Source organism: Protobothrops mucrosquamatus, unplaced genomic scaffold (assembly GCF_001527695.2).
Source record: "Protobothrops mucrosquamatus isolate PMUCROS unplaced genomic scaffold, P.Mucros_1.0 scaffold1729, whole genome shotgun sequence".
NCBI classification, from domain to species: Eukaryota; Metazoa; Chordata; class Lepidosauria; order Squamata; family Viperidae; genus Protobothrops; species Protobothrops mucrosquamatus.
Window position 1 is genome coordinate 126036 of NW_015387876.1, and position 14610 is coordinate 140645.

The 14610-nt window shown below is 47.3% G+C and overlaps 1 protein-coding gene across 1 annotated transcript; it reads right to left on the reverse strand.

Moving 5' to 3' along the window:
* Positions 1-2500: 2500 nt before the first annotated feature.
* On the reverse strand, positions 2501-12747 carry HERPUD1 (homocysteine inducible ER protein with ubiquitin like domain 1). Its single transcript, XM_015822954.1, has 8 exons — positions 12527-12747; positions 8755-8832; positions 8573-8647; positions 7422-7549; positions 6454-6573; positions 5563-5904; positions 4462-4570; positions 2501-3202 (listed from the first exon to the last, which is right to left on the reverse strand). The coding sequence occupies exons 1-8, from the start codon at positions 12686-12688 to the stop codon at positions 3023-3025; spliced, it is 1194 nt and encodes a 397-aa protein (XP_015678440.1). The 5' UTR covers positions 12689-12747; the 3' UTR covers positions 2501-3022.
* Positions 12748-14610: the final 1863 nt, after the last annotated feature.

A 14610-nucleotide genomic window follows, 5' to 3' on the forward strand; every position in this document is an offset into this window, starting at 1 on the left:
CACGGGACGGGGGTGAGCTCCCGTTACTTGCTCAGCTCCTGCCAATCTAGCAGTTCGAAAGCAGGCAAATGTTGAGTAGATAAATAGGTGCCACTTCGGTGGGAAGGTAACAATGCTCCGCGATGTCATGCTTGCCACAGAAGTGACTTCGGACAGCGCTGGCTCAATGGCCTTGAAACAAAGATGAGCATCGCTCCCTACAGTCGGCAACGACTAGCGGAGTAAAATCCACAGGGACTATTTTGTATATGCCACTAGGACACTCATATTCTCCTTCATTGGCACTCCTATATTTGTTACAATGCAGCAGACTTCCAGTTTCTACTAAAGTCGCAGAAAATCTTGTCTGGATTTACATCAGACCAAAGATGATGTAAAGGGGAAGATTAATGGCAGCTGCAAAAATCTACAATTTCAGTCTTCTGCTCGGAAGGAACAAAGAAAAACTTATACCGACCTAAGTTTCGTTTTGTTAGCGGTAAAGCTTGCAATTATGATCTTAGCTCTGCGTTCTTAAGCCTAACATAATCACCACAGGTAGTCCTCGACTCACAACCAATTGCTTGGCAACCATTCAAAGTTACAACAGACATCTAAGACTGTTGTTCTGTCCTGGGGGGGGGGGGGAAGGGAATGATCTTTGCAGACAATGAATTCATTGCAATTGACNGCAAAAGTGGCTACAAAATTGGGCAGTTATGTGGCGACCTGCTCAATGACAGGCCTGACGTACGCCTGTAATTCCAAGCTCAATTATGGTCATAAGTCAAGAATTACCTGCATACAGATGGTAGATTTGTAAGTTGAAATTGAAAAAGGATGCCAATAAATTGGCAAAGACAAAACCCACTAGAAAGATCCAGATCCAGATCATACAATTATTTATACAACTCCAGTATTTTATTTTTCAGAGCAGAAGACCCCCTAGGTTTAAAAGACAATAGACGTTTATAATTTTGAGAATATATTGTATATCCCTCAAAATGATTCCTGGGGTCTTTTCAATTCACAAAATTGGTGGCTACTGTGTATATTTCCCCCCACTTTTATCTTTGTTCCAAATACCACCATGGACAGTTCTATTTTCTAAGACCTGCCTATGAAGTTATGTAAGATTTAGAGGAGCTGCTGACATGCCAGCTTCTTTTTGTTTGAAGCCTTGAGTCTTATCAATGCAATAACTCCCAAACACTTGCAAACAATCTCAGTTTAATAAAATTAAGCTGCAATATATTAAACTTTTGTTTAATAAATGTACAAGAAAAAAAAGTTCAGCCATCATGTGACTGTCCTTGTGAAATTTGAGTAGATAGAAACAGAAAGCATCCAGGTTATAATCCACAATAGAGAAAACACACCCTTTTCAGCATCATCCTGAAATCCAAACACAGAAATGGGAAAATGTTTGTATATGCAAAATAATCCCTGAGTGGAAAAGAATGACTTTGGAAAAATCATGCAATTCTAGGAATTCCAGGCAAAGAGGCTTAAGTGGGGGGAAAAAAAATAATCTTGAGCATTGCAAGCAGACCAATTAATCAGAACCCAAAAGAAATAATTGTCTTTTGCTTGTACTAAAATGTCGAAGTTAAATGCAGGTGTTAAAGGATTTTTTTCCCCTCCAGAGACACTCCGGGCATCTACAGGTGAATCACAACCATACTTAATTTGCATCAGTCACAGCAATTGTGTAGTGGCAACTCCCGCTCTCATTCTGATGTTATACTGCAGCTTCCAACATCCACACAATCTTTTGATTATAAGATGCTAGAAATATCACAGCCTGGGTTCAAAAACTTCTACGTGTAAAATGAACAGCTGCAGTAATTTGGGGGGATCCTCTTGCCCCCCCCCCCCCGACTCATCTTGGGATTTGGACTGTCCAAACTCAGGGGCAAAGGTTACCGACAAAATAGCCCTTCTTTTCCAAGTGTAGGCGCCTCCAGTTCACGGTATTTATGCTTCACCCAACTTCAGATTCAGACCAATTTTTATCCCCAAACTTGGATCCATTTTTTAAAAATTTGTATCCCAGAAAGCACTATTAATTCACAATTATGTATGGCTAATAGGCAGGCAGGGAATCAGCCTGAGAATCTGCATGGAGGGAAGGAAGGATTGTTCACAAGTCTCCTTTTGCACAAATCCCATTCTCTTTTTTTTAAGTTTGAAATGTAAGGACAGGAAGAACTTATAGATTAACTAGACTGCTGGCAAAATAGAAAGCGGCTTGAAAGAAGTCATATTTGCAACTTGATCTATCAGAAGACACGCCTCCAGGCCTCGTCTCGACGTACTAAATTGGCAAAATAGGAAACCTGCTCGTGCTTGAAGCCTAGGAAAATACTTTCGGCTACACTTGTGTAGCAGGGGTGGGCAATTATGGACCCTTTACTGCATTGCGGACTTCAACTCCCAGAATTCCAGAGCCTTCAACTCCCAGAATTCACAAGCCAGCATGGCTGGCTCGGGAATTCTAGGAGTTAAAGTCGGCAAGTCATAAAGGGGCCGTATAGTTCCCTGCCCCTGTTGCGTAGCATTAATAGGCTTGACTGTTACCTTCTGTGGCAAGCTATTTACACCTTATCTTTTACACGTGTTGTCAGCAATTAAGCCCAGCTTTTTCTTCATTTTTTGGCATTAACTTCCCCTGCACGGTTTTTCTAATATGGCTGGTTGCGCAAGACTGCGCGCTCCGCGTACGCGAGCCCGAGATCCGCTCCAAATGGAATCGAGTGATCCTGGCAGAAGGAGTCTGCCTCTCTTGCACTTGGCCCCCAAGACAGCCGAGGTACAAAACGTCACACCGCCCTCAAGCCATGGCTTCAGTGATCTATTGTTCGTGTCCGTGAAGCTCTGAGCTAGCATCACCTCGTTGCACCTTCAGCCACATCTGTCTTTAAGCTTCAAAGCCTACATTCGCCCTCTTTCACCCAACCATCCTTGGCCACGTTTGGGCAGGCATGCCAGCTCGTGTCCGGACCGGCCTCGGTAGTCAAGAAAGAGGAAGTTATGTGCCCAGTTAGTTTGCCACAGCTGGAGGCCCCTCTGGCAGAAGGGAGGCAAAGAAGGTCTTGAAGAAAAGCCACGCTGTGCTCATGAAGGAAACGGCTGGCGCCGGCTGGACCTCGCCCGGAGGCTGGACCTCGCCTGGGGCCTCCGAATCCTCCGTTTCATTTTGTTCTCTTGGGTTCTCCTCCTGCTGAGATTGGGGGGGGGGGGGGAGAAACAAAGTTTAATTACACGGATACTTCCTTCTAGGAGTCTCCAACTGTTGGCATGGTTTAACGAGGCTGAAGTTGAACATTTTTTTCCCCTTTTGGTGGACTTTAGGCAAAATCCCTGCAAGCATCCTACGTTGACATCATCGTAAATTTCCTGAATGTAGGTTGTGCCTGACAACAGGGGTCCCCAACCTGTGGGGCCCTGGCCCACTACCGGGCCGCGGCCTATTGGTCATCAGGCCGCCTGAGTGGCTGGCTGGTGTGTGCATGTATGTGTGCAGCCCCACTTGCGCGAGCGTTACCAATGTTGGTGGTCCCACTCGCACAAAGTGTTTGCGAGTGCACACCCATGTGTTCACCCCCCCACAAAACCATCCCTTCTTTCTCTCCCCCCCCCCGAAAGGTTGAGGAACTCTGCCTTACAACCACAGCTAAGCCCAAAATTTGTTAACTGAGTTTTGCCCCCGTTTTACGACTTTTCTTGCCACAGTTGTTAAATGAATCGCTGCAGTTAGCTTAGTGGAACGGTTAAATGAATTGACTTTGCTTGTCAGAAAGTTGCAAAAACTGCAGTCACGCTGAGGGGGAAAGGGAGAGGTTTCCAAGCTGAGCCATGCTGGCTCAGGAATTCTGGGAGTTGAAGTCCACGAGTCATGAGGGGGCCATAGTTCCCTCATGCTGGGTCAGGAATTCTGGGAGTTGAAGTCCACGAGTCATGAAGGAGCCATAGTTCCCTCATGCTGGCTCAGGAATTCTGGGAGTTGAAGTCTACGAGTCATGAGGGGGCCATAGTTCCCCCATGCTGGCTCAGGAATTCTGGGAGTTGAAGTCCACGAGTCATGAGGGGGCCATAGTTCCCCCATGCTGGCTCAGGAATTCTGGGAGTTGAAGTCCACGAGTCATGAGGGGGCCATAGTTCCCCCATGTTGGCTGAGGAATTCTGGGAGTTGAAGTCCACGAGTCATGAGGGGGCCATAGTTCCCCCATGCTGGCTCAGGAATTCTGGGAGTTGAAGTCCACGAGTCATGAGGGGGCCATAGTTCCCCCATGCTGGCTCAGGAATTCTGGGAGTTGAAGTCCACGAGTCATGAGGGGGCCATAGTTCCCCCATGCTGGCTCAGGAATTCTGGGAGTCGAAGTCCACGAGTCGTAAAAGAGCCGAGGTTGCCCACCCCAGCTCTAGGTTAATTCTGAAAACCAAAGTTTTATGATACTCTCCTTTAGGCATGAAACCTACTTGTTGTAAATTGTTGTTCTGATCTTGATTAACAGCAGCTTGGACAGGAATGTTGTTCGGCGGTGGCTGGACTGGCCTTCGTCTGAAAGGGAACCAGCCAACCTGGTGTCTAAGAAGGGAAGACATCTGTTAAAGGCAAAACCCTCTTGAGCCACCATCAATTTCTATCTTTTACAGGGGGACCTATATATCTGACGCAGACGTGGACAGCCACTGCCCTTTCCAGCAGGCTTCCAGACTAGTCAAATATTCTCGATTTTAGTAAATTTCCTCCGAATACAGGTAGTCCTAACTTATGACCACAATCGACCCCAGTGAGACAGTTGAGTTTTGCCCCATTCTATAACCCAGGGGTGGGCAACCTCGGCTCTTTTAGGACTGGTGGACTTCAACTCCCAGCATTCCTGAGCCAGCCAAGCTGAGGGGAAAGGGAGGTTTCCAAGCTGAGCCACGCTGGCTCAGGAATTCTGGGAGTTGAAGTCCACCAGTCATAAAAGAGCCGAGGTTGCCCAGCCCTGCTATAACCTTTCTTGTTACAATTGTTAAGGGAATCACTGCAGTTGTTCAGTTATTAACACAACCATTAAGCAAAATCAATGGGGAAGTTTACAAAAGGTGATCCCGTGACCCTGGGACACTGCAATCGTCATAAATACAGGTAATCCTCGATGTACGACCAGAACTGAGCCCAACATTTCTGCTGCTAAGTGAAACATTGCCCCATTTTACGTCCTTTCTTGCCACACCTGTTAAGTGAAACACCGCTGTTGCTGAGTTAGTAAACACAGTTGTTCAGCGAGTCTGGTTTCTCCACTGACTTTGTCCGAGGGTCACTAAATGACCCCAGGGGACACTGCAACCGTCATAAACACGAATCAGTGGCCAACTGTCCCAAATTTTGATCACATGACTATGGAGGGAATGCTGCAACAGTTGTTAAGTGTGAAAAATGTCGCTTTTTCGGTGCCGTTGCAACTTTGAACGGTCACTAAATGAATTGTTGTTGAGGACTACCTGGAGGTGAATTCAAGCCATATGCAGGAACCACACACACACACACACACACACACAGGATTTCCAGCCCAGCCCAAGTGGACTCACAGGTACATGAGGAGGGTGCCGCCCATCACCAAAAGGAACCGGCTCATGCTGGAGTAGAAGTAAACGATGTTGACGAAGACGTAGAAGAGGGTGGCCGAGTAGAGCCAGTCCAGCCAATCGCGGTTGACTTCTTCGTCTTCCTCCATGAGGGGCCCCCCCTGGGCATTCATGCGCAGGTTGGGGTTCACTCCGGGGTTGGCTTGAGGGGGGGCATTTTGATCCACGGGGGGGTTCTCGGCAGGGAACGGACCGGGAAGGGGAGCTGTGGGGGCCACCGGAGCCACCGAGATCTCCTGGGAACTCCTGGCGGAGAAGTCGCCCGAATGAGCGTTGGCAGCCATGCTGGAGAGAAAATGGGACATCAAGACGCTTTTCTCGTGCTGAAAGGACAGCGCGGCTAGATGCGCTTGACCGCACGAGGGCAGCGGTTGGTGAAATAGAAATGTACCCTAAATTATAAAATTTGGGATGGGGGGGGGAGGAAATGCTGGCTGGGGAATTCTGGGAATTTTAAGTCCACAGGTCTTGAGAAACCCTGACCCTCCTGGAATCCGTATGCAAATGGCAAAATTCTGCATTACCACAATTGTGGCTAATGATTTTCTCACCACTTTTTGCCACACGGGCCAATTTATGAAGTCTGATTTTTTTTTTAATTATCATTTTTCTTTTTTGTATATTGTCTCTATCCGGCTGTCATCTTTTTCTGTTAGTCTTTGGCTGGGTTATTATAAAGCCAGCGCGGACACCTAGTCTCAAAACACTGACGCTGTTCACCTGTATCGACAGCTTCATATCACCAGGGTTGGGGGGTTTTTTTTGAAAAACGTGCCGTGAATTTTATGGGCTTAGCGTGTAACTTCAGGCATAAAGAGTAAACGTGAAACTTACTACTGCATGTAGTATTGCCTTGTGTAAAACTGATGGAACCAGAGCTGCAGCATGTGATATGCTGTGTAGGATGAATAACTGGAGCTCACAGTTGGAAAGGGATGCTGAGTCATCGGAGACCTGGTTTAGGAGACAGAATGCGGCCGTTACAGTCAGTCTTCCAGTTACGAACTATAACTGAACCGACCCCATTTCACAACCATTTTTGTGGTGGTCGTTAAGCGGGCCCATCGTTGGGCTATGGGGCTGTTTCTTGGCAGAAATGTGAAGCAAATGCCGATTTCCTGCCAAACCATTTTAAATCATGGTCAGGGGACCTGGGGTACTGCAAACCTTGTTAAATGCAAGCCAACTGCAGAGCACCCAACGTGGTCATGTGATTGCATGGGGGGGGGAAGACTATGTCAGAACTTCAAAGCTGGACCCTAAGCCCCTTTTGGGGAGGGATAGGTCTGTTGCAGTTGCTAAGCAACCAATCTTTAAAAGCCAAGGACTTCCTGTATTTCCCCCCCTCCTTTAAAACCTTCAGTAAGGGTTAAGCTGTAAGCTTTCTGAACAAAAAATTTTGGTTTATGTACCCCGTTTCCAAAATTTAACATTACAGTCAGCTTGTTCCATTTGTTCATGGAAGGAAAGCGCGCAAGAGCTAGCCAATTTCATCAACACAGTTGAGACATTGATGGGATATAAAAAAAATGAAATCCCAGAGCTTGGAAAGGCAAACAGACGTCCCAGAAGCAAGTAGAAGGCCTTTGTACCGAGGCCAGGAAACAACGTGGATGTACCCACAAAGTCACCAAGCCTGGAGTTCAAATCACAGACGGCTGCAAGTTGAGTCATGGCAACGGGACCCGTTTCCAACCCAAAAAAGGAAAGTCCAGTTGCTATGATTCAACTTCCAGACTTGGAGGGCTGAGAATCTTCATTGTCTTCGACCCCAAAATAAGAATTTGGATGCTCAAACGTACCTTGTGGCAGCTTCCTCTGTGGTCACAGACGGGCCTGGGGGAGCCTCTTCTCGGCTGGGAGCAGACCCTGGAGGAAGATCCGAAGGGTTCTGGCCCGATGCAGTGGACTGCTGCTGGGCCTCAGCCACCTAAAACACAAGGAATTTACCGCTGCATTTTAAAACAGGCTTCAAAATGTCTGCTCCGAGTATTCACCTCCATTTCAGAGCCACCCAGAGCCCTCTAAAGCTTCTGTGGACTGGCTGGCTGAGGAATTCTGGGAATTGAAGTCCACAAGTCTTAAAGCCACCATGTTTGCAGACCCCTGCTGTAAAGCAAAGGATTCCGTCTTGTTGGGAAAGCAAAGGCAATGAGGAAAGGATGCAACCCACACCTATCACAAGATCCTCCCTCACCTGACCGACCACACAAAGCCCTTATGAACAGAAGAATACCAACACTGATAGACTCCACTGAAGATGTTACCTAGACTGGTAATGAAAAGTTCGGAGGCCAACCCACAAGCTTGGAGAACGAACCTCCACCCTCAGGAAAGGATAACTCAATTGTTGGGGGGGAAAAACCCACCCATATCCCGAGACTGTGAAGTTTGGGCTTCTCCAACGTCCCCAATTCTACCTATAGAATCACGGCTATGTTCACCTGTTCTGCTAAGCCAAACACAACCAGGAAGCCCTTCTGAGGTCGCACAACACGGAAATTGGGCCATTGTGATCAACAAACCAAAACTGGAACTATTCTGGCTTTCCGTGAGCTCAGTCTGATTTACTACATCCTAGAACATTCTCAACCTTGACAACTTTAAGACGCGTGGACTTCAACTCCCAGAATTCCCCAGCCAGCCAGCCAGAATTGAATTCCACACATCTTAAAAGTTGCCAAGGTTGAGAAACAGTCCTAGAATGGTTTCCTATAGACCCAATTCCCTCCTTTTAGTACTGCTGGTCGAGAAAACATAACCCTCCCTTCAGGTGGTTCACCTGTGGAAGAACTTACATCCAGCCATCCGCTGTGCCTTTTGACATCAGTCCCCACCTCCACCGAAAAATCCCCATAATGGGTCGGTACAATATAAAAATCTTGCCAAGATCACAAAATATATGATAAAAGTCAGTGAGAAGCTAACATCTCGAAGGATCGCTTCTCAATACCTTCACGTCAGTTCCTTGCATCTTGGGCAGATTCTTGGAGTTGCACACCAAATGGAGAGCGTGAACCGTCTCCTGCTGAAACAGAAAGCGTATTAAAGCGTCAAATGGGAACTCTGGGGAGACATTTTCTTGATCTTCCATCAACTGCTGGAAGCAAGGCTAGCAGGTCAAACGCCACGTACCTTGGTGAGGACTTCTTGCAGAAAAAGATGGTCGTGCAACAACTTTCCAGAATAAATCAACCTCTGAGTGTCTTCAGGCTTTGAAGGGAAAAAAGACAGCAGTTAAAATGGTGGGTTTTTTTTCTTTTCTTTTCTTTTTTAAGAATAAGATTCCTCATTCTTGTAAATGTGCAAGCGTGGATTCTTGTTCTTAAATTATAAACAGCCGATCTTTGGACAACTGGCTAAGCGATGACCTTGAGGTCACTTCTCATGAGGAAAACTTTTCCCTTTTGAATGAGATTCCAGCTGGATTCCAGTTGTTTCTTCCGTGGCTGAACTGTAGTTGCAGATGGGGATATTGTGTCTTTCATCAATAGGCTTAAAAGATCAGTTAAATCATTGCAACGGATGCCAATTGCACAGAAGAGTTTACAGAAGGAGCTGATTGTAAATAAAGACAATATATTTCAATATATTCTAGAGAGCAACTATTTTTTTAAAAAAGGAAGCTATTTAAGATTTGTTCTCTATTCCCCTGTATCTGGGGGGTCTTCAAACTTGGCCCTTTTATGACTTGTGGACTTCAACTCCCAGAATTCCTCAGCCAGGCACTTCTGAAGCCAGGTAAGACTGAACACCTTGGGAGAATATCAAGCTTTTGCAATTATTACCAACCTAAGGCCAAATTTGTAGGCATTTATGTTAATCATTGACATCTTTCAGGAAGCTTCATCATGCCACCTTTTCTTTTGATCATATTAATTAGCAGTTCATAGTAGATTTCTATAAGACTCTTAACCTTCAGATAACCCCATTTCACTGCTGTTATTTTGGATGTAAAGAATTCTGGATGTAAAGACCGGCTTCTACTAGCCCAGTGGTTCTCAACCTTTTTAATGCCGCGACCCCCAACCGGTCGTAAGTCGAGGACTAAACCGGTCGTAAGTCGAGGACTACCCAACCGGTCGTAAGTCGAGGACTTTCCCTGCCCGGGAGCGCCGCGCATGCGTGGTTCCGCCCCCTGCGCCGGCCGAGGCGTAGCTGGCAAGCGGCAGACGGAGCAGGCCGACCACCAGCTGGCCCAGCCCAAGGGAGGTAAGGCACCCGCCGGAAAAGGGGAAAAAAATGGCGGACAAAAAAAAATGGCAGACAGCCTTGCTTGGCGACCCCCGTGAAATGGTCGATCGACCCCAAATGGGGTCGCGACCCATAGGTTGAGAACCGCTGTACTAGCCTTTTCCAACCAGAAGTTTTTCAGTGAGAAGTAAGCCCACACAAAAATAACAAACAAAACATGTGGAGGCTATCAATCTGGGGAACTGGTTGTTCTGCATGTTTGGTTTTGTAGTGCTGGCACTTTTATGGGCATTGTAAAACATGTTTCCCTGCTCCAAGCTTCTCTAGAGAAATCCCTGGGCGGAAGACTGAGCACAAACTCAAAGCAGAAAGGGTCAAATCCTAACACAACACCATCGCACGATCAACAGGCTACGTTGCAGGTCAGGGTTCTCAAAAGGTCATTGGGGCTAGCTGGCATGCAAGGCCAAAAGGCAAAACAGATGGGCCATGAGCAACATCGAGTGGCACCACCCAGCCTACATCACCAGCGGCCTTGGGGAGTGAGGGTTGCTGCAAAATAACTTCCCAAAAGCCAGGGAAGGTCACACACACCACCCAGTCTTGGGACACTTTTATCTTACCACAACCCATTGCATTGTTTTAAGATTGTTCTTTCATTCCTTTGCCTTTCCTGTACAACTTTTATGGCCCTTTACTCCTGTTCCAGCAGGCAAGATGCAGGCAGTTCCAATGGAGGCTTATCTTGTTATTAAATGGCCAAAGTATTTAGCCTTGTGCGTATCAGGCAAAGGGAGATAGTTTCCAAAATACAGAAACACACAAACATTATGAAACTGTACCGAAACCTCTTCTCCTCCTTTCGAGTGATCTTTAAACAAATAAAATACTGCCAAGTTGGCTCAGCTGCATCATCTGCTCTGCAAAGCAAATCGAGTCAGAATGATTTGTTTTGTAGGAGGAAAGATACAAAAAAGCAGCCATAAACTATATTTTTTTTCTACTTCAAACACTAACTTTTAGAAAGACGCCTAAAATTTCTGAGTATCAACAGCAAGCAACCAAAGCTGTTCACAGAAAGATGCTTTGGGCGGAAAAAATGGAAATATGGGGAGTTTTACTGCAAATGAGGAACAGATAAAAATATGCCAAGGACAAAATGTTATTCTTTTTCCAATCAGATGGCCCAGTCTATAAATGTTTTGTAATAAATGTACTGATTGCTGATGTGGAGAAAGCACCTCACTTTGGGCCTTGTGTCCTGGAGAGCTACAATTCTCACAAGCAAGACGCCAGCAACCACAAGGAAATATTGAAAGTTCTGATCTGACGAATAGCGGACATGAAAAGGTCCTTAGAGATCTTCTAGTCCAACCCCCTGCTGAAGCAGAGACTCTTAAGACCATTCTGTAGAAATGGCTGTCCAGTCTCTTCTTAAAAACCTCCAGTGATGGAGCACCCACAAGGTCTGGAGGCAATTGTTCTCCAAACACCAACACGCCCAGTGAAATGTCATCATGCTAAACAATATTAACAATTTCCATGAAAATATTGCAGGAAAAACGGATCGGACTGGTTCCCCACAGAGCCAACCCACACAGCAAGGATTTTTATTTATTATTTTTGGGAGGGGAACGCCTTCTACAGCCAAACCTAACTCAAAAGGGGTAAAAAATCAAGCTAAATCCTTGCCCACTACTCAGATTTTTTTAAAGAGAAAATTCAAAATACACAAGGGACATCTCTGGTAGGCAGTGCCAGGAATGACTTGAGAGATTCCTTTAAAATTTTGGAACAGGCCACCCAACTCCGGGGGCTGATCCGTGTTACCTTGCCAGGCTCAGACCCTGCTTAGCACTGGGGTAGGAGGCCACCAGGAAATCAACAAACTGGAACAGAAGCCATTTCAGAGAAAAGTGACTTCCTAGTCACTGGAGCACATCAGCAGTCGCTGGAGAAAAACTTCCTGCCTGCCTGGCAACTTCTCTCTCAGAAACACAATAAATCGACAATGCAAGGAACTCCTTTTTTTCCAGACCAACAAAACAAGGTCCTTGCTCTGAATCCTGGGCCAGAGGCCAATGCACTCTGTGCATGCTCAGAAAGGCACAGGAATAAAGCAACCCTGCAAGGAACTGCGCATTCTTTCTTTCTTTCTTTCTTTCTTTCTTTCTTTCGTTCTTCAAATGCAACCTTTGAAAGCTCTGCATTTTACCCAGCAGAGAGGAAATGCACTCTGCACTTGCTCAGGAGCTCCATCCTCTGACCTAGCAAGGAGGCCAACCGGGCTGGGTGGGGAGGAGACTCAAGAGACCATCCCCTAGCCAGGTCCAAAGGGCTTCCATGCCGGCAGGGGACAACTCCCATCATCCCCAGCCGCGCCACTCTACCGTCCCAACGGCGATGGGGGAGCAAAGGACGTCCAAGCCCAACCACCCACCCACCCGAAAAAAGCAGGAAAAGGCGCTTAAGCGGCTTTCGAAACCCGCTTCCTCCCGAGCCCCAGCCAGCTAGGCCAGCCTTCGGCCTCGGGCTCCTCCCTAGAAACCCACCCAGAGGCCCGCAAGTCTTGGCACGCCATCCCCAGCCAGCAAACCGAAGTGGGGTAGACTGCGCCCATCCGAGGAGGCTCCACTTCGCGCAAGGGGAAGGGAGGGGGGGAAGAGAGAGCGAGAGAAGCTGGCCGAGTGCGCATGCGCGTTCCAAAGCTCACCGGCTCATCCGGGTGAAGGTGTCGCAGCTCCGCCTTGAGGCGCCGGACGCTCCAGGAGCGCCGGGCCGACAGGAGCAGGTCCGGGTGGCGCTGCGCGGGGCTCTTGACGACGAGGCCCACCTCGTCCGCCGCCGCTTCTTCCTCGCCTTGCCGGCTTTCCATGTCCTCCGCGGCCTCCAAAGCCCTTCAACTCCCCACAGGCGCTTCTCGCTCTACGACGACGACGACAGCGGCGCTGGGGCGGCGACGGCTGCCTTTATAGCCTCGCGGGCGGCTCAGGCCACGCCCCCGCATTGTCGCGACGTCGCTGTGGCCGCCGGGGATTGGCCGTCAGGACGACCTCGGGTCAGACGTGGGCCTATCAGGAGAGGCCGCTGGCGGGAAAGGATGGAAAGGAAGACGCGATAGGGCGGGAGGAGGCCGAAACGGGACTTGTCAATCCGGAGGCGGGAGGTTGAGCTTGGTTGGTACACAAGCACACATCGTCCCCTATTGGACTACCACTCCCAGAATTCCTCGCCCCTGGCTTGGTCGGCAGGGGTGGACGGGAGTTGAAGTCCACAGTCTCTGCAGGCTTCCGCATTTCGTAACCGTGTTTACTGTTGCTGCTGCTGCGTTCCCATAAGAAATCAAGGCTAAACTAAAATTAGGTTGCTTGTGAGTCAGCAGCCTGTGGTGGGGGAATGCAGCCCTTGCCTTAAAACGAGGCGTGGGCCAGGCAGTCCCATTAAATTGCAATGTGCTGCGTTTGGACATTGTGTAAAATTGAATGCAGCAACTCTGTTTTGCAGCCTTTTAGCTCTTTAACCCTGGCAGCTTTGGCTTTTAAACTGGGGCTTGGCAGCTGGAAACTGGGATGGAGAAGAATATTGGAAGTCGTCTTATTGAAGTCGTCTTCAAGTATCTTTATGTATCTCATCATTGCCTAGTCCTTCTTTTTACTAGGTTAGCCATACCCAATTCCTGCAACCACTTTATCATATCTTTTAATCTCCAAACCCCAAATCGTTTTTGTGGCTCTTCTGTGCACTCTTTCCAAGGTCTCACCATCTTTTTTATAATGTGGTGAGCAAAACTGGATGCAGTATTAGAGAAGACGAGGAGAACCTTCCCAGTTCTTATTTCCCAGGGGAAATTAGAGGACCTTGGTCAATCGCAGGGACCAGAGTCCCTTGATGAAGTTGGGCGGCCATAGAAATCGAATGGATGGATGGATGAATAAGACTCAGCCTATTGACACACACAGGCACACAAAGGGAGACCCATCTATTTGGGGCAAGTGAAGAAAACCCCAAGGAAAAAAAGGAATCAGTCACACTGTGTTCCATCCCTTGATTTACCCACATAAATTAACCATCTTAACCAGGGAGCCACTTCAAACATTTCGTATTGCCCAACTAATGCTATTTGGCTTTTCTTTAATCTGGTACTGATCACAAGCACAAAGAGTGATTTTTTTCCCTCCCACAAAAGCTCTTTTATTATACAAAATCAAAGGCCTGTGCTTGACTTCCAACCTCCATGCTAAGGCTGCCCATTGTTTCTCTAGTTCCCTCCTTATTTTAATCTAGAGTCTTCAGATCATTTTACATTGACAAGGATTTGCTATTTACTTTAATATGTAAATGTCTATCTCAGCCTTTTATCTCCATGTTCCTATCTGTTCTGCTTGTAGCTGATGTTTTCCTATCTTATCTACAGGATTTGTTAAGCTCCTTAGAGCCAAGCTCAGCTCGTTTGCATTTGAAAATCCTTCTCTATAGACTGGCAAATGCAGATTGTCTCTCCCACCCCCTGCCCCACAGCTGAGAGTCCTCTTTGAACTGATTTGTGGGGCTCTTGTCACTGAAATGCTGCAAGCTGTGGGCCTGTTTTGGGACTTTTGCAGATTCTGATCTGGTTTTTTGCCTACCTCTCAGGTTTAAATCCTGAGAGGATTAGTTTTCTTCTATTGTCTGGAGTACTGCTTTTCAACCTTGACTACTTTAAGATGGGTGGACTTCAACTCCCAGAATTCCCCAGCTAGCATGCTGTGAGATGAGAGGAATACAGCTCCCAGAATTCCTCAGCCAGCATGCTTTAAT